The sequence below is a fragment of the Marmota marmota genome, unplaced genomic scaffold, assembly GCF_001458135.2.
Source record: "Marmota marmota marmota unplaced genomic scaffold, marMar, whole genome shotgun sequence".
NCBI lineage: Eukaryota > Metazoa > Chordata > Mammalia > Rodentia > Sciuridae > Marmota > Marmota marmota.
Genome location: NW_025999968.1, coordinates 62,877,075 through 62,899,863, shown reverse-complemented (window position 1 = coordinate 62,899,863; position 22,789 = coordinate 62,877,075). Strand labels below are relative to the sequence as shown.

At 59.2% G+C, this 22,789-nt stretch overlaps 1 protein-coding gene and 1 long non-coding RNA gene across 2 annotated transcripts in view; one reads left to right on the top strand and one right to left on the bottom strand.

Annotated features, from left to right (window-relative positions):
• The first annotated feature begins 10,063 nt into the window (after positions 1-10,063).
• Positions 10,064-13,131, top strand: LOC107136546. Its single transcript, XR_001502722.2, has 2 exons — positions 10,064-12,857; positions 12,888-13,131. It is a non-coding gene; the product is annotated as an uncharacterized LOC107136546 (long non-coding RNA).
• A 1,884-nt stretch (positions 13,132-15,015) lies between these two features.
• Positions 15,016-22,789, bottom strand: part of Slx9 (SLX9 ribosome biogenesis factor) — a 36,033-nt gene continuing 28,259 nt past the window's right edge. The window contains exons 5-7 of the mRNA XM_015478854.2: positions 22,243-22,390; positions 18,266-18,334; positions 15,016-15,953 (exon numbers count right to left, since the gene is read on the bottom strand). Coding sequence (XP_015334340.1) covers positions 15,830-15,953; positions 18,266-18,334; positions 22,243-22,390 — 341 coding nt within the window. The 3' untranslated portion in view covers positions 15,016-15,829. The remainder of the gene's footprint in view (positions 15,954-18,265; positions 18,335-22,242; positions 22,391-22,789) is intronic.

Here is a 22,789-nt window from a genome sequence, read left to right as displayed (position 1 = left end):
CATTTGGAAAGGTGTGTGAGACCCTTCGGGGGCCTTCAAGCCTGTGGGTACCAGTGTGTGCCACTGTCACCTGCTCACAGGCCTGAGCTCCCTCCAGGGTTAGGTGACTAAACAGGGAACCTCCGCACAGGCTTGCAGCTCCCGGGCCACAGCCGGAGGTTGCTCTGGTGTCCAGGCCCTGACCTGGGGCTCTGCTCAGGAGGAGGGTGGCCAGCAGCCACGCCCTGACCAGACGTGAGCGGACAGGCTGGCAGCCTCACCAGTGCGACTCCAGCTCCTCCTGCTTCCCCAGCGCCCTGCAGGACCTCGAGGCGGCATCCTGGACCCTCCTCTCCCACCAGTGTCAGCTGACTCTGCCTGTCCCAGGGACTCCTCATCCAGAGGTGAGGGCATTCGCCCAGGTGATCCAGGACGACCTTGCTGGGAATCCCAGAGCCCGACACACCCTCTGCCCCACAGGCCACATCTGCTCTGCCAATCAAGTGAGGTGCAGGGTTCCGTGAATGTACCTTGGGGTCATTTTCCAGCCCCCACACAGCAGAGGGCTTCTGCTAGGCAGGGGACACTGGCTCTCCCAGCTCTGGTGGGAGGCGTCCCACTGACCTTCCAAACCTGCTCTTCTGTTTTCCCAGCTAATTCTCAGGCACCAGGGTGGCAATGATGTCACCAACAGCAGTGCCACATTGGTTATTTTTCTTCAGGACACTGCCCCGAGGAGGATGGGCTGTTTACTTTGAGGTGATGTACCAAGAGCTGGAGACGGGTTCCACACGTCCTGAGACCGCTGCCTAGGAAGTGCTGCTGACCAGCCTCCTGCACGCAGAGTGAAGTCCATGCCGAGCCAGCTGAGATCCATGAAGTGACCACCAGCATGGCCGACACTCTGCAGAGAGGTCTTGTCATTGTCTTGTATTTGGAGTGCCACAGACTCAGGGCTGGAACCCTCATGAGAGTCCCCATCTGGTCACAGAGCACCGTGTTGGCTGGGCAAGGAGACGTGTGACCACAGCTGACTGACTCGTTAACGAGTCAGTGGGGACAGGAGAGGAGGTAGAGCCACACTCAGCACCTCACCTGGGCCACAGCCCTCGGGGCTCACCTGGCAGGCGGCAGAGGCGGCCGGGCGTCTTTGGCACAAGGTGCTTCTCCTGGGGATGCAGGGGAATGTGGGAGGATGGGACTCACCAGGGCCTGTGACATCTGCTGTGGCCACGATTCCAAGTCATGGTGCACTGAGCCGTGAGCCCCACAGCTGGCCTGGCTCAGTGACTGCCCAGGGGACAGGGTGAGCTGGACACATCCCTGTCGTCACGTCAAGAGAAGAGGATGTCTTCATAGTGTTTCCGAAGACAAGAAGGGCTCTTTGGAGCTTTGATTTCTTGGAAAATACCACACACAGCAAAGATTGGCACACTGTTGCAGAGTTTGCACATATCACACAATGACGGGAAATGTCCTGGCCTGGGACATTCTCACTCAGTGGACCCTGAAGCTTGCAGAGAAAGGCGGCAGAAGGGAGCTCAGGCTTCTCTTCCAAAGACAGACACTCAGATCTGTCGCGTTCCCGGTAACTAAAACACTCAGGGTCACTCCAGGGAACCTGGCTACACGAAATAACCACACAGAGACAGAGAGACCTTTTTCTTTGGGGGCCCTGTGATGGCTCCTCTGACCTTAGGGGTCCACAGAAAGACAGAGCAAGCGCAGGCTGAACCCTTTTTTGAGGAGAAGCCATTCCAATGAGGCCAGGGTTCAGGGTTCAGGGGGCAGAGTCTAGCTTCCTGATGTCCACAGTCAGCAGGTTGACTGACGTCTAGGAAGGCCACACCCAAAGGCAGAGCAAGAGAAGGGGACACACAAAGGGAGTTTCCATGGAACCGTTCTATCCCAAACAAGGGTTCAGCAAGGGAGTGATATCACAAAGGAACAGTGAGCGTAGCTTGACCCCTGGGGCTGCAGGAAGGTGCGCCTACGCATGAAGACACATTTTGCGACATTTTGTGACTTCCAAGATCAGGGCAGCCATCTAGAGCCACTTTGATGTGGCCAGATCACTTGGAAGTGACCAACAGCGCCTCAACCGATCAGAGGATGGAAATGCTGGTCACCTAGTGTGATGGCCCCCCACAGATCCATGAGGGACTCTAGTTTTGAAAGCCCGGGTGCCTTATCTGCCATGTGTCCCTTGGGAGCCGTGCCTCCCAGGTGCACCGGAGCATGGGCCAGGCTGGACCATGGATCAAGCAGTCTCCAGATCCACGATGGCTCATTTCCATCCAGGCTCCGTGCCCAGGAGAGGTGACAGGTTTTAACTGTGGTCCTGACCCCAGGACCAGGCCGGCCCCTGGCCAACCAAACACCACGCCTCCTACTGTGCAGGGGTGGGGCAGCAGGTGGCAGCCCAGTGTGGTTCTAGGAGTGACGTGGCAATAGCATCCGGACCAGCAGAGCCGTGCAGGGATTTCTACAGTCCCTGAGCCGCCTCAGCTCCTCCTCCTCACAGGCTTGTGTCCGGGAGGCCCCATCACTGGCCGACCCAGGGAGGCCCAGCTCACAGGCTCCTGAGCAGCCACTGGCTCCTGGGCACAGCAGGAGCCACAGGGTAAGCAGAGGCCTGGGGGCAGCAGTTCTGCGGCCTGTCCAGAGGTCAGCAGCACAGCTCTGAGCCTCGGCGCCCATCTACTTCCCAGTCTTAGGAAGCTGCACTCTCGGGGCAGCATGTCCAGCCAGTGTCCAGTTGGGTGCTGCCGGGCTGAGGATGGCCTCCTCTTGATGGGGTTTTTCTGGCTGCCAACCCCTGCTCACCCAGATGGCTCAGGCCCACCTGCCACCCCTCCTCCTGCCCCGGGGACGTGGGGCCTGGCAGACGTCAGGGAGGGCACACCATCCAGGTGCAGATGGCCCCTGGGCCAGGACCAGCTGGCCCCTAGGCCACACTGGGAAGGGAAGCACCAATGTTGCTGCTCAGCCTCCTCCAAGGTGTGTTAAAAATGGGACCAGCAGAGGCACCTCGTCCTCCGTGCGCCAGTGACACTGACAATGAGACTAAAAATAACAGGTGCTTCTCCTGCAGGCGAGAGTGCGAGCTCATGCTGCCTCCCGCACAGCGGCTCCCTCCCACACCACCGAGGGGCACAGAGCCAGGCAGCTGGAGCCGCAGAGCAGAGCAGGGCCCTGGGCCCCTGGACCCCCACAGATGGCAGCAAATCCCACCTGACCAGCTGGCGTCACTGCCCGCGCACACTTGGACCCCACAAGCCAATGGTTTTTGGAGTGGACTGGGAAAGGGCAGTGAAGGGCCACTTGGGCCTGTCTTTCCTGCTTCAGAACCGCTCTGGACTTTCTCCTGGTGCCATTGGATGTCCCTGTCCAGTGAGGAGGCTGGCATGTTGGGGCAGTGGGCATCACCTGAGCAGCACCAACCTCTCTCTCCCCTGGCTCATGGCAGAGGGGTCTCCAACCTAGAGCTAGGGCCACAGGCTCCAGAAGCTCCAAAGTCCCTCCTCCATAGGTCAGGAGGCCGGGAGCAGGGGAGGTAGTCCAGTGGGTGGTGTAGGCCAGGTGAGGCCCCCGCCCTTGCTCCCCACCTGTTCGCCATGTCCCCTGCCCTGTTGGGACATGCCCCAGCAGTGCCACCTGGGAGCTCAGGGCTTGCACAGCCTAGACTGGGGCCCCTCACAAGTTCCTCCCAGTGGAGGGGCTGAGAGCCTCCTGCACGCCTGCTCCTGCCCACTCCACATTCCCTGGCCACAGCTCCAGCACATGGACCTGGACTTGTGGGACTTGTGAGGCGACAGGAGGCACAGGAATCTCAAGCCCAGAGAGCACCCAGGGCACCAGGCTCCTCCTGTCTCCTCCCATCTGCCAACGTGTCCTCCCTGCAAAGTGGGGCAGGGCCCGGGAGGAGGTCGCAGAGCCACCTCTAGATGGGGGTCTCTCCACTGGGGCCTGGCTTGGAGACAGTGGAGTCAGGGTCCCCTCCAACCAGCTGCTCTGGGGCAAGAGCCACGGCCTCCATGCAGGCAGCAGCTCTGTCCCTGCCACGCCTGCAGGGCCTCATGGCATCCACATTGCCCAGTCTCTGCCCAGGCCCTCTGGACAGGACCTGGTACCCAGAATGGGGGAGGAACAGGAACCTCAAGCCCAGAGAGCACCAAGGGCTTGAGCCGGTGTTGAGGGATGACTCTTGCTGAGGGTCACCAAGGACCCCACCCACCCCCTTCCTCTGGCCCTCAGGAGACCAGCCTGCCTCCAGTTCCCTGGCCATCTACTCCCAGGCCAAGGAGGAGGGCCCTTGTGTGGGGACAGAAGCCCCTGCAGGCCAGGGTGTGCAGACAGGGCCCCGTCCAGTTGTGCTCCACTGTCCCAGGGTGGTGGCAGCAGCTTCTTGTCTCCCTTCCCCTCCCGGGAGGCGGGCAGCTCTGCCAGCTGTCTCCAGAAAGTGTTTGTGATCTGACTCCTGGAAAAACCATCTGATTGACAGGCTCCGAGAGATGGGCAAACCCCACCGCAGGGCAGGAGGCAGGGGTTTCTTCAGATCCCCTGCCAGGCTGGAATCCAGCACTAAGTGGGGACATGAAGGGCCCTGGAAAACTCTCAGAGCACGTGGGTGTCCGGCTCCCATGGGCACTGATGCCACAGAATCTTATTTTGTAGGCCCCTGCCCCAAGCAAATGGAGGCCTTGGTCCAGGAGGTCAAGTCCAAGGGGGCTAGGGATATAGCTCAGTTGGTAGAGTGTTTGCTTTGCATGCACAAGGCCCTGGGTTCTAATCCCCAGCGCACACACACACACAAAAGGTCAAGTTCAAGAACAAAAAGACTGCCCCCCAACACACATACACACACACAGGGGCAAAAACAAAATCTACACACACGCATGCTCGCACACTCGCTCATACAGGCATGCACACACCAGCCCTGTCTCAGCACTGTGGGGTGTGTTGAGGACCAGTGGCTAACGAGTATTGAATAACTGAACACAAGGGACATGCTGCTAGGTCTCACAGTCGGATGGGAGTCCTGCTGTAGCGCAGCGTTCGGCAGAATGCATCCACTGCCACCTCCACTGGCCACCCCATGAGCATCACAGTTGCCCAAGCTCTCAGCACCCCTGCAGCCCACAGCCATAGGCCCACAGGCCACCAAAGGGCTAGATCTGTGTGTAGGAGGAACGGCCTCTGAAAGGGACTGGTCTCCCTGGTCCATCGCAGCACCAGCCAACCAGGACACACCTGGACAGTCCCCTTGCTCTGCCCCTGCAGCATCCTGAGGCTCACTGCAGCTGAGCTCTGTGACCCTAAGGGTGGGAAACTGCAGCTGGACCTCAGGGCCCTCTCAGGACACTACAAAGAGCCCAAGGACACAGGCCTCACTGACAACACCCCATCTCAGTGTGGCCCTGCTGCCTGTGTGGGTCACACACGTGGGTGGGGCCTCATCAAGGTGCCAACATGGAGGATGGCTAACATCAGCTGCTCCTGGTCTATCTCTGGTCATCCGCGGGGTGCCAGGGCCTTGACCTGTTGAGATATAGGCTTGGCCCTCCCCACAGATGGTTCTAAGTCTGTGACCCAGGAGAAAAGAGCCTACGGTGGGTACACCTGTAGAGGTGTGCTCTGGGCAGAGATGTCACAGTGAGGAGGTAATGGGAGCAGGAACCCTGGTGCCCTCCAGGACAGGGGGTACAGTGCCCATGCTGCCACCTGTTGGCAGCAGCCAGGCCCCTGGGTGGCCCCATGGCTCTGGGCCCCCACTCCTTGTCCTCACAGGGGAGGGCTGACTACAAACTGGGAGTCTTACGTGAGGATCTCCAAGTCCAGTGGCACCCCGTCTGGGGCCTGGCAGCTAGTGAGGCTTTGACTTCATACCCCACCTCCTGGTGTCACGTTGCCAGGAGCTGAGGAGGGAGACCCTGCTGGGCTCTCCCTCTGCGGCCTGCCTGAGCAGTGGCCCTCAGCTGGCCACAGTTCTTGGCATGCACTCACACTAGGCTGAGATGCTGCTCACATTTTTCTAGGTGTGTATAGTGGAAACAAAACCAAAATATTATCACAAGGCTAAGTTTGTTTTACAGCTGCTTATGATCTATGATGGTGCTTGTTTGAGCCTCATCTAAACAGCTTCCCGGAGCTCCCAGCCACTTCCACCCCCACACACCCTCCCTGGCAGCTGAGTCTGAGGGTGACTGCAGAGGTTCTCCACGCAGCACCAGGGCAGAGAAGCCCTGGCCTGAGGGGTGCGGTCTTCTCAGCAGGAGGCTGACATCCTGAGGCTCCAGGCCCCGTTTTCTCCTGGGCATAGCTGGACAAGTTCCAGTTCTTAGGGTTGAGATGGAAGGAGAAACTCATTTTCTCAGCAGGGGTGTTATCTGCCAAGGGCTTGGGATTCCTGTATTTGCTGTGACTAACCTGACCACGCGGTTCTGAAGCTTTGGAGCTTGTTTGTGGGAGGAATTTTGAAAAGTTCAGAGTTGGGGGCTGGGGATGTGGCTCAAGCGGTAGCGTGCTCGCCTGGCATGCGTGCGGCCCGGGTTCGATCCTCAGCACCACATACAAACAAAGATGTTGTGTCCGCCAAATACTAAAAAAAATAAAAATATTAAAAAAAAAAAAAAGAAAAGTTCAGAGTTGCAAGCTGGAAAAACTTTAGAATGTTATAGCTTAACTGAAAATTCTGGTGGGAGCTCAGAAGACCAGGACTGTGGACAGTCAAGACTGGGCTCATTAGGTTGCAGAGCAGAAATAGGACTCTATCGGAAACTGGACTATAGGCCATTTGTCTTATGTTCTGGCTATGAAGTTGTCTGCATTTTGCCCACATTCTGAGATTTTCTGTGAGGTTAAATTTAAAGGTGGTGGATTAATTAATGTGGTGGAAAAAACTTCAAGGCAGCTCAGCATTCAGGAGGTAGTGTAGATATTGCTGGTGGCTTCTAGCCAAGTTTACTTTGATCATCAGGAGTAGGAGGTAGAGCAAAAAAAAAAATTTGAAAAACTTGCAGTGTGGCTAGAAACGTTTGAGTAAAACTGAGGCCAAGGAAGATATGGTTATTAAAGAAATTATAACTACTACAGAAATGCTAAGTACTTTACCCAGAAACAATAAGAGAGATGGTTTGAGGGGATCCCAGGAATTGGCAAGACCACACCCATCTAGGGTCAAGGGTGTAAAAGTAAAAATTCCTTTGAGAAGAGACCAGTGCACCCTGCATGAACAGGAGTTCCTAGCAAGTTGTTTCACTGTGCTTGGCTGCCCAGGCACTCAGAGGCTGCTGCAGCCATGGTCCCTGGAGGTGTGGCTACTGCTTAAGATGGAGGCAGACGCTAGTGTCGTCCATGTGATGCTGGTTTTGCAGAAATGCAGGATGCTGGAGGTAGGGGGTCAGGGAGGATTCCACTGAGATTTCAAAGAAAGGCCTCAGAGGCATAAGCAGCCTCTGTTGACTTCTTGCTCCTGCATCAAGGCCACTGTGAGCCATCAACTCTGCTCAGCTCCATGTGGTCCTCACAGCAGGACCTAGCTCACCAGAGGCCACATCTGCAGACTAGTAACAAATGCACCCCACATACACACACCACGAGCTGACAGGTGCTATGCAGAGCACCTCCCAGGGTCTTGCAGGAAGGCCTCTGCTGGGCTCAGCCATGATGGGCAGGCACACAGCCAGGAAGTCCCTGCTTCCTAGGAAGGTCAGATGGGAACAAAGGCTGCAGGCGAGTCACCCATGAGCAGGGGCCAGTTTCCAAAATGAAGCCCCAGGAAGGAAATTCAGCAGGCTAAGGACTGCTCTGTACCCTGATGAGACCTCAGGAACACAAAGTCCCAGGGCCTGAGGAGTTGAACAGGCTCACCCTGAGGCCTGGTGGGGGAAACAGCAACAAGCTCAGGGCTTCTCAGCGGATGCAGGAAGCAGCTTGACAGGTGCCGCCTCTTCTGAAAATGCTGCACAGCCCGGAAGAGCAGGACCTGCTCCTGAACCAGGGGTCCACACTGAAAAGCCAACGCCTGGCCTAACTGGCAGAAGGCTTGGGTGAGCAGCTGGGGGGGCGGGGGGCAGTGTGTGCATGTGTGCATGCCCACGGCCATCCCAGGGAGGGCTGGTGGCACACACCTGGCAGTGTCCAGCTTAACTATTTGGTGGCTGTGCTTTTTGGCAGGTGTTTCTCCAAAGACTCTGGAAAATCCTGAGTGACTTCTCCAAGATCAAGGCCTGACGCAGCGAGGTGGGACCCAGCCAAGGGAAAGAGGGGAGTAACGGGGGAAGGGCTGCCCAGCCCGGTGCGGTCAGCCTGTGGGGAGCAGGGCCCCAGGGCGGGGAGCCCCTGCGGATAGTCCACCATCTCTGCGAGCTGTGCTCCAGGTGCCCACCCCGGCTGGCCGTTTTCCCATGCCAAGGCTCTGGACACGGCAAATCTCGTCACATAGTAGTGACACTGACAGTAATAAGTGGCACGTCAGAGATGGGCGAGGTGACCTACCTGTGGGTGCTGAGGAGGCAAGCCCCTCCCCAGACATCCTGACCGGGACAGGCGAGTCATCCAGACTGCCTGCCTGCTGCCCAGGCCTTCTACATACTCCACCCTGAGTTTAACCCCAGCCTGCGTCAAGGGCCAAGTTGCTACAAGTAAACCTTCAGCTCTGCAGAGACCCCCATCCAGGCCCAGATGTGCGGGGTCCCAGGAGGGGGCAGTGAAGAGTGGGCAGGACCGCCGGCAGCCCTGAAAGGCCTCTGCCTCCAGGATCTCAGGAGGCTCTTGAGAGGAGACACAGTGATCCATGCAGCCAGGAGGGGTGGACAGGTCTGCAGTGGGGCAGGGGAATGGTCTCTGTAGGGGCCCAGAGGTGGCAAAGCAGACAGGAGTTCCCAGGAGCTGGAGGGAGCCCAGTGAGACTGCTGCTGATGAGCCACGTGCTCAGGGCCAGGTACTGGAGGCTGGGGTGGGCAGAGGCCCTGAGCCAAGCCACGGGTGGATGGGGCCTTCTGGAAAGCTGCAGGCCACCTGAAGGCGTAGGCTGGCCAGTGGGCTGCACCCAAGCCCCCAATTCCACCCAGAACCGCCTGAGCAGGCCAGCCTTTTACCTGTCCTGGAGGGCCATCCCTGCTCCCCTCCTGGGGATGGCTGAGCGCCTCCAGGCTCTTGTGGAAGGCAGCCAGGGCCACAGGTCTTCAGATCTCAGCTTTCAAGAGCTTCAGAGTCCCAGACCCCGCAGATGAGAAGCCCCGAGCTGCTCTCACAACCTGAGGGGTCTCACACTGGACCCCGCCCCCAGGCAAGGGAGTGGTGGGCTGTGTCATGTGGTCACTGCCCAGCCCTGCCATCTGGCAGGACTGGGTGCCTCTGTACTCAGCACCCGCCCATCCGGCAGAGGTCCTTGACTCCTCGCTGAGCCCTGGCGAGCAGGAACAAGGCCGGGCACCATCTGAGGCTGAACACTGGGGATTCAGGTGCCAAGCCACCCTCCGAGTACAGGACAGATAGGCCCTGGAGCTCGATCCTGTCCCCACACAGGTGGCAAACCAGCAACCAGGGGCCCTCACAGTGGGCTCAGTATGGCCGCCCAACCTTACCCCCTAAACCCCGGGAGGACAGAGGGTGAGGGCCCCTGGCTGTGTCAGGGCCAGCATGCAGCCACATCACAGCTGGAGCCCAGGCCCCTGAGCCCAGGCCCTCAGGCTCACGGCCCTGGGGCAGCCTCTCCCCAGAGCCTGGCTTCCAGCCAAGCTCCCACCCCCTCCAGGACAGATCAATGGCTGGACCTAGCCTGTGCCCACAGAGGGTGTGGCACTCCAGGTTGGTCTAGTGCTGAGAGGAGGGGCCGGAGCCCCATGCATAGGTGGGGAGCCCAGTTGACCCGAGAGGGAGGTCAGGGACAAAAGCTGCCCTTCACTACAGAACTGGGGAGCACAGAGCCTGGAGCTGGTCATGAGGGAGGTCCAGGGAACCGGCAACAGGCCAGGGGCAGGCGGGCTCCCGAGCTCAGGCCCCACCAGCGCTTCTGTGCCAGTCAAGGATGTCCTGCACGTTTTGGCACTGATCCTTGCCCAGTCTGGCTGCAGCACAGCCCCATGGCAGCATCACCAACCCCCGCCCCCGCCCCACTGACTACAAACCTCAAAGGGCAGCAGGGTGCACTGGACACAGCAGGCCCGCTGCCCTGGCCAAGTCTCTGACCAAGGTGGGGTCACGTGGTCAGGAACAGGGCGCTCCCGGGAAGGAGCTTTCTTCCCCTTGCTCAGCTCTCCTTGCTGCCCCACCTCCCTCCCATCTGGGGAGGGGACACCAGTTGGGTGCACTGGATGGCATTTTCGCTGCTGACTGGAACCCCACGACTTGCACAATTCAGAGGGGAAAGGTCATCTGGATCAGGGCTTAAGGCTCAGCCCATGGCCAGCGGCTGCATCGCCCTGGGCTGGAGCTGAGGCAGAGCTTCACAGCAGCTGGACTGTGTGGTGGAGGAAGCCACTCGGCTCCTGGCTGCTGGACGGATCCACTGATGAGGTCAGAGTCCCCATGACCCAACCACCATCCCAAAGGCCCCGCCACTGGACACTGCTGCACCAGGGACCAAACCATCACACCAGCCCTGGCTAGAGGTGGAAGTGGACATGGCTGGGTGGGCCTGGAGAAAAGCTTTTACAAGAGAACAGAAGTAACCTTCCTAGTAAAAGTAACCCTTCCTAGTTCCTTCTTCCTCCTGCCTGGAATGTGCATGTGATGGCTGGGGCTTGCTCGGCCATACTCTAGAATGAGGACAAGTACGAGACAGTGGCGCCTGGGCTGCCGATGGCATCATGAAGTCTTGCACTGACACATCCACAGATGAGCTTCACGTGGGATGGGTCTCCTCTCTCCTGCAGCACGTGGCAGGGGCTGGACAAAGATCACACCAGAACAGATGGCTGAATGAATGGGGTGGAGCTAGACATGGCCCTGCCAAGGGACAGGCTTGGGCAGGAGCTGGGCCACAACTGGGCAGGCCAGGCTGCTCCGGTCAGATCCTGGGCCACATGCCAGAGACGCCAGGGTCCCAGGAGGTGAGAAGAAAAGGCTGTAGTGATCCTTCCTGCAGAGTGAGCAGAGGCCTGCCCTGTGCCCAGCCCCCAGTCACGCCTCATCAGGTAATGAGAACCAGCTCCCGACCCCAGCGGAGGGGACAGCCAGGGTGGAAGAGACCACCACCTCTCCAGAAAACCCAGACACCAAACGACAAGAAGGCTTGTGGCTCACTCCAGGAGGTGCAGTGGGGGTCGTGCCCCGGCAGTCCTGACATGGGTCCTGCCTGTCACCTACTGAGGTGATTGGGGGACACCAGGGGAATCAGGATCCCTCCATGAAACCATCTCTCTCCAGATGAGAAACCAAGGTGCCTGGATGCCTGTGTGTGTGCGCGTCTGCAGGTGTGTGCAGTATCTGGCGCGCACGTGGTATGGGTGTACCTCACTCGCCCTGGGTCAAGGGCGGAAGGCCTGGGGGTAGGCTCACAGGCAGGGAGCAGCCCCACACCTAGCACCTGGTTCCCCAGGTCTAGTGGGCCTGGTGGAAGCCTCCCCTCGGGCCTCGTCTCCCCACCAGGGAGGACAAGCCCCACCCCTGGGCTTCCCAGCCAGGGATGCCCGTCTCTGGCTTCAGAGCCTGTTTCTGGTGATGTGGACAAGAGGGATGAGGCCCCAGGCCCCAAAAGGCCTTGCAGGGACCCCCAAAGCCTCTGCATCTGCTCCTTCAGGAAGAAACGCCTGGATTCAGAAACACAAGTGACTGCTCATTTTTCTCCGAGTGACATCCTACAAAATTCTGACATTTCAATTTCAGTCTTAAGGAAGACTCAAACACAACCCAGCTCCAGGAGTGGGCCTGAAATCACTGTTTTAACTCACATTATTTTTACACCTTTACAAGAAAAATACAGCCCAACTGGGACTCGTTGACTTTACAATAGGGCCAGGGTCTGTGGAGGAGCCAAGGCCAGATGCCCCAGGAGCAGGGCTTCAGAGGAAGGTAGCAGGGCCACCTCCTGCCATCTGCCAGCCTGCAGCTCCTCGCATCCTCAGAAACCCAAGCCAGGTCACAGGCTGCAGTGGAGAACACGCTGGAGGCTGGAGGCCTGGTATCCCGGGGAGTCACATGCAGGCAGGACCTGGGTGGCAGCCAGCACCTCCCAAGGTTTCGGATGATGTTATCACTGCACAAGGAACATTCCAGAAGCAACATGCCTGCTGTGTATTCAGCACTTGGCTCCCGAGCAGCACAGGGGCCTCCCAGCTTGGGAGCCGCGTCAGTGTAGGTGTCTTGCCCACCTCCAGCTGTGCTGGGGGCCACTGCCCACCTGCCCAGGACAAGTCTGGTGATGTCTCATTAGCCTTCACTCAATAGCCATGCTGTGGCTCAGGCTGGGGTGGACGAGCCAGAGACAGCCTCTTCTGAACAAAGCCTGTGTGGACAGGGTGGTCATGCCTCCAACCAACTTCAGTGTGGAAGTGTGAAGCCAGGCAGGCCAACCCCTCAGGGCCGGGGCACAGGCCCTGCTGCTTCCAGGCCACCCCCAGTGCAAGGTACAAGCTGCAGCAGTGCCACCTGGCCCCCCTCCACCTCCTCCAAGACCCCCTGCTGGGGTAACCCATCTGCTCCTCCTGGGTGCCCTAGTTGGCTCATGGCCCTGACAGCAGGGAAGGAGGCCAGGCTCTAGGTGGATGGAGACCGAGGGGGAGGGCTGCTGGGGATGTGGGAGCCAGGTGCAGGGCGCGGCCACCCAGCCCTCCACTCACCCAGCAGCACCCCTTCTAGGTACCCTACAGTGCGGGTCTGTGCCCTCAGGAATGGACACAACCAGCAGGGAACCTTCAGGCACAGGCGTGCAGGTGCACAGGGTGCTGGGAAAGGGCGGGGAGGTGCTCAACCTCAAAGAGAGTCCTGCCTCCCAGCCCAGCCCCTCTGGCAGGGCCCCTCCCCACAACCCCAAGCCCAGCTCTGCTGCATGCAGGTCCTCGCCTGCGTCACCAACACCTTTCTTCCCTGCCCCACCAAGCCATGTGTCACCAGGCAGGGATGGGGGCTTCTAGAACTGCAGGGCCCGCCGGACTGGTGGTGCTTGCCTGTAATCTCAAGAGGCTGAGGCAAGAGGATTAAAAGTTCCAGACCAGCCTCAGCCACTTAGTGAGACGTCATCTCAAAAAATAGGAAGGGCTGGGGTGCGGCTCAGTATAAAACGCCCCTGGGTTCCATCCATCCTCAGTACAAAAAAAAAAAGTTCTGGTACCCAAGAAACCCCCAACCCAAGGACATCTTCAAATTTCATGTCCAAAGACCTCAGAATGTGACCAAATTTGGAAACGGGAGTCACTGCAGACGTGACTGGTTCAAATGAGATCACGAGGAGTGAGGCTGAGTGGTGTGCTAAGACCAGACAGACACAGGATATGGCTGGAGCCACGAGACATCCGGCTGTCAGCAACACCAGCAGCCAGAAGCAGAGGTGCTGTCCCCTGATGGCCATGCAGGGAGGGCAGCCTGAGGACCCCAGGCCCTGTCCAGCCACAGGGAAACGTGCACTTCAGTGACATGGGTGTCCTGTGCCTGCCACGGCTGCCAGTGGGCACTGAACGCAGTTCCGACCTCAGCATCTGCCACGCACACACACGGGTGTACTGGGACGGGACCCTATCCTGGGCCAAGTGTCATCATCTGCCATGGCAGTCCCTGGACGCTGTTCAGCAAGGGAGGCCCCCTGAGATGGGGGTGTGGAGGCAGAGCCCCAGGCTGCCTGAAGTCTGCCATGCTGCTCGTCAGGCAGCTGGTGACTGGGACATGGCTGCCAGAGCAGGGAGAAGGGCCTGCAGTGGGCAGAGGTTGCTTCCTGGGGATGGTGTGTCCCGGGTGCTGGGTCCTGGTCCCCTCACCTCCCTTCCCCAGACCTCCACAAGTTCCCTTCCATGGGCAGGTGCAGCCCAGCTCAGGACAAAGGGGTGCTGGGCAATGGCCTGGGCCTGCCTAGAGACCCCACTGTGTGGGCCCCTTCCTCCAGGGAGGCATCGTCAGCTGTCCCTTGCTGACAGAACCCTGGAAGAAGGAACTTGGAAGGAGGGGGCTCCTTCTGTCCCATCGTTTCACGCATGACCGCCTGGCTGCGCTCTGGGCCTGCTCACCTCGCAGTGGCCAGGGAGGTGACAGAGGAGAGGAGGGCCGGGGTCCTGACACTCCTTCAAAGGCCTGACCCCAGACCTGACCTCCTCCCACAGCACAGGCCTCTGGAAGACTAAGGTCCCACTCCAGCAGCACCCTGCCCGCCCTACAGGCGCCCACTCTCTAGGAGACATGTGCCTGCGCCTCCCCACTGCGCGTGGGCCAGTGCTGTGCGTGATGAGGCGTCCCAAGCAGGGTCTGCAGCCTCTGCCTGTTAGGGAGGCCCCATGGCCTTGCTGGGCCTCAGAGGGCTTTTGTCTGCTATTTACCCTTTAAATCGGAACTCAGGGCTCCAGGGTCTATTCACGAAAACAACTGAACCGAGGCTTCTTCCCTTAACCTCACTAAAAACCTTCATATTCATTTTATGAAGACGGAGGTGACCCAGACCAGCTGCTGCAGCACGCTCAGACCCCAGCGCCCTCCACACGGGCGGCTGGGGAAGTGGTGGGCTACTTGGGGAAGAACAGCCTGACCTACCCTGCCCAGAGACCCTGCCTCCACGAGGTGCCCCAGCAGCACAACACTGGGTGACAGGTGCTCTGCTCCTGTGAAGAGAGAGGCAACACCCCACTCTGTTGGGCGACCGAGAGGCCCACGCAGGCAAGGGGGTGCCCGTTTAGCTCCTCTTCTGTTAAGTCTGTCCCATGTCCCAGGACCCTGGCTCCTATCCTTGTTCCCAGCAAGCTGGAGGCTGGCTTCACAGCCTGTGGTCTGCTCTCCCAAGTAGGACTCCCAAGGTAGCCCTGGTTTCCAGGCAGAAGACAGGGCCCCCAGCCCTGATAGGTGCATCACCAGAGGTGGCCACGGGCCAGGACAGCCAGGTTAGACAAAACATTGAAGACCAGGAAGCCAGGAGCTCTCTCTTAAAATAGCACATCACGAATACACCTTCCCCAGGAAGACACCTCGGGCTGTACCAACTATCACGAGGAAGACATGGTCACCTGCAACCCAGCCACCGAGCCCCACTGAGCTGTGTGCACCCTCACAGGCCTGTCCACAGTGCCCATCTGTTCTTGTCACGGGCAGCCTCTGTGCAAGGCCATCTGTGCCCAAGTTCACAGAGCACAGCTTGCAGCCCACAGACGATGAGGCCCACGTAGGAGGGAGGGCGGCTGCTGAGGAAGAGCCCACGGGGTTGCACAGCACCGGGGACCTGTGGGCTGCGTCTGTGGAGGAGCTCACCAAGCAGGCGCTGTCCTTAGGCCTTCCCTGTGATCAGGGTCACCTGCAGTGAGATTCCTTCTCCAGATGTGCTGTGGCTGCAGCAGGGCATCGGTGGTGCCTCTTGGTGATGTCCAGGTGGTCTGAGTGCAGGCCTGGCAAACCCACTGGTGTCTACCACAGGAGCGTGGAGCCCAGCCTGGGGGTGTGGCTTGTCCTGAGGGGAGGTGGGGCAGCTGTCCTAGGGTCAGCCCAGCTGTAGGAAATGCAGGAGATTCCAAAGTGGAAGTGGACCCATGGGAAGGGCCTGGTGACGCATAGGAAGGAATCCATGAAGTCCTCCATTTGTTCTAAAGACTGCTTTCAAAGACCTGGGAGAGGATGTCCATCTAGGCTCAGGGGACAGTCAGAGGCAGGTAGCCCTCTCTGGGCACCTCTGTCCATATGTGCGTCCCTCAGAGCTCATAGCACACCGCTGCCCTTGTTAGAGCTGGCTGCCACCTTCCAGCTGCATCTGGTGAGCCAGCTGCTGCCCTATGGCCATCAGGGGGCTGGCTCTGTAGGCTGGGCTGGTCAGCAGCTCTTGAAACCGGGTCCTTTCTTCCTCACTGAAAGAATGGAGACCAGAGGTCAGCAGGTAGCAGGGCAGGAGTCCCCTTAGGCCCCGCAGAGAAGAGAGCCAAGGGCAAGCTCTCAATACCCCAGGACTGACCTCTCCCCAATCCCAGACACTGGAGTGGATACGTGGAACACAGTGCTCAGTTCCCCGGGAAACCCGACAGATGGGGAATGACAGCCCTGGAGTCTCCTCACAGCCCTAGACCCACCTGTGGAATTTATAGTGGGGGTCACCCAGCGTGCCCAGGAGGGGCCTGACGGGCTGCTGCTAAGGTAGGAACTGAGAATGGGGAGTGGCAACAGCACGCACGCACACCCCAGACATGCTGCCTTACGTAAGAGGTGGCTTTCTCCCTGGCAAGCCCAAAATAGATGCACACGAGAGCCACGAGCAGGCGGGAAGAACACCAAGGACCTGGGTGCCACGATGACAGGGTGGCACAGCCCCAGGCCACCCTGACCCCTACGGCCAGCCTGTTCTGCTTGGAGATGCACAAGACCACAGGGCCAGGCCCTCTCACCCTTTCTCCCTATCCCAGCATGGCCGTGCCACCCTACAGGAGAGCTCTGTACTCGGCACTTCAGCCAGGTGACCAGGGGGTGACAAAAGGAACCTAGGTGCAAATCCCACACGTGAAACCCGAGGCTGGAGGCTCCAGGACAGGCTGCGTAGGGCTCACAGGGACAGCCTGAGTGAGTGCAGAGAGGGCCAAGCCCATCCTCTGGCCTTGCCCTGGAGGCCCAGGTGTTGGCAATTGTTAGCCGATGTCTCACCCTGCAGCAGAAGGCTGCCACCTTGGCCCAGGCAAGACCACTGGGGTGCTGGTCAGTCATAGCTAGGACTCAGTGATGGGCTCTTGGCCAGGACCTGGGCCACCCTGGCAGTGAGCTTGCTGGCCGGTGGCAAAGTCCTGAACTGGGTTCAGAAGTCTGGAGCCTCAGCCAAGGCCAAGGGCTGGCAAGGGAGCCAAGACTCCCTGAAAGGTGCTCGGAAGCACATGTGTGGGTGGAGGCTGCGTGGACGCAGCACAGGGCTCCTGGTTCCTAGCAGCTGAGTTGACCCCCAGGGGCGCACTGCACCACTGGGGGTGCCCGTCCACCTGAGGACAGCCCCTTCCTCGGTCAGTGGCACCTGCCCCCAGGAGCACTGAGACATGTGCCCAGCCAGTGCCCCTCAGGAACGGCTCTGCCTGAGCATGCAGGGGACGAAGCACATACTTCCCTCAGGTCTTGGGGTTAAGAAAACCAATTCTCTGGGTGATCTGAGCGCCCCATGTATACTGGTAAGGTACTATGGACACAAGGAGGAATCTAGAATTCTGGCTTCAAATCCAGTTAGTAAACAAGTTGCTTCCTCTTTCTCCCCTCAGATACTGCACAGAAACAACAGGAAACCAAACTCAACCTAACGAGGCCAGGGGTCACAACCCTGAGTAGCCTCCAAAGGCAGTGCAGTCAACAGGGACAAGGGAGACTACTGGGCACCACACACACAAGGCTGGAGCTGGGTAAGTCCTAGGAAGCAACAGCCCTACCTAGCTACCCTGCAGAGGCAGCTGCCTGGGCAGGCTGGGCTCCGGGAGAGGCTGGGGCAGGGAGACGGACAGGGAGCAGCAGGCCACAGAGAGGGTTTTTGCCTACACAAACTGCCTTCAAAGCTGCTGATGAAGAAGTTGGTTCAAATCGGCAGAAAATCTATAAGAAGACACAAACTCAGGGTCAGAAAGTATCCAGAGTGAAACGGGTTAGGGGAGGATGTGGGAGACAGGGAGGCCCAGCTGATGCACAATGGTTCTAGAGAGGAGCCAGACACAGGAGGCCCCGGTTCAACACAAGCTCCCCCCAGGAGCAACCAGAGGTCCTAACCATGCACAGGAGGCACAGGGGGCCTCAGCACACTGAAGAGCATTCCACACGAAGAAATGCCTGGGCAGAGTCACCCGAGACAAAGAATACAACTGCTTCTGAAGGGAGCAGAGACCTCGCCACGGTGTGAAACGGGATGGACCCTGTTTCACTCAGGACAACACCAGGGCACCAACTTCTGCAGACAATGGGGTGCTGGCCCTCCTGATGGGTTCCTGGCCTCGCTAACAGGGGGCTAACTGCAGCCAGGGCACACGCCCCAGCAGGGGAAGGAAGGGACACAGCGTGGAGGGTGTGGCAGTCCCCTGGAACGCTGCCCTCGGCAGCTGGCTGCTGCACTGGGGACCTGGCTCCAGGACCCACTGCAGCTTCTCTCTTCAGGAAAGAGTCAGCATTAAGCAAGAGCAGAGCCTCGAGGGGCGAAGCCGGTACTCACAGCAGCTGTCGTCTCTGGGCTGCGCTCATCCGGCTGAGCTCGGCTGGTCTAGGTTTGCTGCTCACCCTGCTGTGGACAAAGAGAGGCCACAAAGTCAGCCCAGGACCACTTCACCCCACACCTGCCCTGAGTGTACACGGCTCCCAGTTTCTCGGACCAGACGGTGCAGTCCCCACGAATCTGCTCTGCTCAGCTCATGCAGGCCTAGCCTCACCACCATGTCCAGAGCTGACACCCACACAACTGGGACTTGTCCACCACTCAAAGCTCCCATGTGACACGGAAGAGGCGACCACCCAAGGGTGCATAGCTCTCGACTTTCACACTGAATCCCCCACCCACCAGGCCTGAGCCCAAGAGCATGCCATCCAGATGGACAGCCAGTAAAGACCCTGGGCCCAGGGGACACGTGAGACTGACTGCCTGGGCAGAGGGCCTGCTTGGGAAGTCTACACCACTGCTGCCACAACAGGCAAGTCCCCAACATCTGCCATCCTCTGACCTCTCTAGAGGGCTATGCTCTGTGACTGAGGAGTGCTCCACCTGCCACTCTGCTGTGACCCCCCTGCAGGAGCTGAGGGATGCTCCAGGAAGGGGAGACGCAGCCCACCACGAGGCTCGGGCACAGACCAGGCCACTGTGACATGCCACTTCCTGGGAAGCTTCAGACCACCTCAGGGGGCCAGACTGAGGGGCGGGTGGGAATGCCTAGCAGAGCTCCCACACCTCCTGGGGACAGTATCAGGCAGCTCTGCCCACCCGCCCTGTGGTCAGCGGGAGGGAAGACTGTGATGGGACATCCACTGGGCTTCTCCCCAGGGAGCTGCCAGGCAGAGCCAGACACCCACAGAGGGAGGTGGCCCAGAGAAAGGACAGAAAACCACCAAGCCCCAGGCCAGCACCTAAATTTAGCCTCCAGAACAGGAGACCTAATTTCTTATTCATGTTTCTTTTAAAATATGAATGAAAGACATTCAGTGTCTACTCAAAACAGTGCCTGAGCTCCAGCTTTCTATGACTCTAGCCCTGGCCTGCTCCTCCCTCCAGAGGCCCCAGGAACCATCCAATGAGGCAGAGGCAAGTGGGGCAAGGGGCAGTGGAGCTTCTCTCCCAGTGGACAAGCAGCTGCCTCCGCTGCCTCGCTGGCTGTGGGAGCCGCCTGTGAGGCTCAGAGTGGACTGGGCCTCCCCCACCAGCTCTCCAGACTCCACGGGGAGGGGATGGTTGGAAGCCCACCCAGGCCTCCCTGTACTCTGTCCTTGTGTCTTGACAACTCAGCTGGCTTTAGCCTCTACGCCTCTGCTAGACAAGTGTGACCAAGGAGTCCAGCAAGACCTTCCAGAGACCACCAAGCCGGAGAGTGAGCAGTCCTGAGCCAACACTGGCAACTGGTGGCAGAAGTGAGCGTCTGGGGAACCACACCCCACCAACCCCATGTGAACGGCACAGGCCGGCACACACGTGGGCGTCTCTCTGCCAGCTGACTCCCCAGGAGTGAACAGCGCCCCAGTACCAAACCTTGGCATCACCCCTCTAAGGCAAAGAACCAGGGCTCCTTGGAGAAGCAGCGGGTGGCGGGCCTGAGCAGGAAGCACCTACTGATGCCTGCAAGAGAAGCACTCAGAAGCACCCAGTGACCCCGCCCTGACACACAGGTCAGAGGGACCCAGGGGCTATGAGGAGGCTGGGACAGCCTCAGCCACAGAGGAGCAGCCCTGGGCTAGAGCCCAAGTACAAAATACACCTGTGAGTTCACACCGCCATTAAGCAAGCATCTGGTCAGCAAGTAAGTGGGGAACGGACAAAGCCCCCACTGTGGCAGAATCCCATGTCACTTCTACAGAATCCCATGTCCTCGGGGAACAGGAGCATCACTCCCCACCTGAGCTTGGGCCATGCAGAGCCACCTGCTTCCAGAGAGCACCGAGGAAAGGGAGAGTCACTGCAGAGAGACCTGCTGAGCACACCTCCCCAGGTGGCCCAGGTGCCAAGCATCATGATATCCAGTTGGGCTGGTGTGTGCGCCTGGTAGGATGTCATAAATGCAGCACGTCACCTCTGGGGCTTCCTCCTGACAACCCCACCCCCAACCCATGCACGGACACGTGAGAAGCATTCCATCTAAGGATATCTAAGATGTGCCTGACTTGCCCCCTCAGAACTTTCAAGGTCGAAGCCAAGGACAGTGAGAGCCTCACAGCCAGGAGGAGGCTTCGAGACACGAGGGCCAAGTGTCACATGCTGCCCATGGGGTCCTGGGTAGAGGGGAGGACTTCAGGAAGTATCATTTGAAGTTTACTATACTCTGGCACACCGCAGTCCCTCCATCCCGAGATGGCAGCGTCCCAGAGGGGGCCGCTAACAGGCAGCTGGGGGCGAGGTCAACAGGCTGAGCTCTGCCACCGGCCTGAAGCTGCTTTCAGGTGGACAGTCTTCCAATGGCTGCCCACAGCCAAGATGCCCTGACACCTGGGGTGCCCAGGAGGAAGGCAGGGACCCCAATGAAGAGGAGGCTGAGCAGGTGGGATTGCCCCTCCCACAAGCAGCAGCCCAGAGCAGCCCAGGCTAGCCCAGGCCAGCCCAGCCTACTTGGAGCGCCACACACCCCCTCCTCCCTGGGCAGGCGGCCTGTTTACACAGCCTTCTCCCTGCTGGGAGCCAAGCACATTTTTCAGATGAGAAAACTGAAAAGAGGGAAGGGACCCTTGGCCAGGGTCACATTGTTTGCTCCAGAACCAGGAATGGAATCTGTACTGCTGGCACTGTCCAACATCCAGTCTCGACCCGGTGGCAGCTCCTCGTCTGGACCGAATGTTCTGGGAGCGTCTGTGTCGGGAAGCCGGCCTGTGACCATCTGGCCCTGTGGCATGTCACCACCAGCCCTGTGGAAGGGCAATCCCTCATCTAACTGCACACAGCCCGTTTCTCCTCAGATGGAAATTCAGTAGGAGAAAGAATTATTTTTAAAGAAGCAAAATTAGAAATGACAGAAATAAATGATGAAAGTCCAGCAACTGTGACAGAACAAAATGCCCCTGACGCTTCCCATCTGTCCCCTCAAGCCCCTGTCAACCGGTGCCCAGGCCAGAACTGCCCTGCGCCTGTCTTCTCTTTACTGGCCGATGTGGATGAGCTGGGCTCTGTGCACTGAGCTTGCAGGCGGGTTCCACACTCCTGCCGGGCACCCCTGGCCCAGTAACGAGGAGTGCCTGTCCCCCGGGGTTGCCCTCTGCAGGAAGTGGAGGAGCCCTGTGGTTGAACGTCCATGCAGTAGTGCCAGGAGGTGAGGCAGCTGGGCCCTAGTCTGCGTGGCGGCCTGGTGCTCACTGCAGGCAGGGGGCTGCCCTGGAAGGGTGCCTCCTCCCTGCGCCCTCCCCTTCCCCTCTGCTCGCTGGCTGCCTGAACAGAGCAGCGCTCCTCCACCATGCCCTTCCATCACCCTGTCCTGCCTCTCCTCAGGCCCAGAGGAAAGGAGTCAGCCGTCTACCAACTGAGACCCCTAAAATCAAACTGAACATTTCTTCCTGTTATTCTTGTCAAGTATTTTGATCACAGGGACTAAACCAGGGAGGGAGAGTGCCGTCAGGTGGCTGGCGAAGGTCAACTGGGAAATGGACGCTGTGAGAGCAGCGGGAAGAGCAGGGAGATGCACGGCATCTGTGGAGGCCCTGAGCAGGCTCAGGCACACATGCAGGGGCAGCCGAGAGAAGGCTGAGGCCAACAGTGGGACCAGCTGCCACTGAGCCAGGAGTGACAGCAGCATGAGAAAAGAGCTGTCTGCAGAGCTGGCCAGGTCACCTGCCAGGGGTGGACCTGGAACTCGCCCTGCAGAGCCACACTGGCTCAAGGCTTCTGCACAGTGTGAGGGTCCCGGGTCAAGCACGGCTGAAGCACTGGTTCGTGGCCCCTGGCCCCCTTTTCTCCCCATGGGACACATATCCTCTGGCCACAGCTCTGGAAGTGTGCTGGACACTCACCCTCTGGCTTGCTGCCGCCTGCCTGCCTCCAGCTCCTGAAGCTCGGGCAGGGCGTCCCTCAGGGGGTGCAGGTCCCCCACCACAGCCGTGGCCCTGCGTCTCCGCTCCTCCTTGAGCTTCTGCTCTGCCAGCTTTATGGCTTCAATTTCTGAGGCAGAGGAGACAGGAGTTAGGTACAGAGTAGATGCCAAAGTACAAGACACAGCTCAGAGCCATTGGTGGCTGCCCATGGTGACATACCCAGAGGGACCCAGACGCAGGCCCACCAGCGCCCTGATCCCGGCTCTGCCTCCTCCGTGCAGGCAGACAGTACCCCCACCTCCTGTTGTCCCCAGCACCCCACTCCTGAGGACTGGGGGAAGGCCGCCTCTGAGTTATTTTTTCCCCTTAAGCACAGAGGCACATTTTTTAATTACAGGGCTGATTATGAGCCTGGAGCTGTGGCAGCGAGGACTGAGCTTCCTCTGCACAGAGAGGCTGGTGCAGGGCTTGGGCACGGGGTTGGAGAGTGGGCACAGAGGTACAAACATGCCCTGGGCTTAGCACC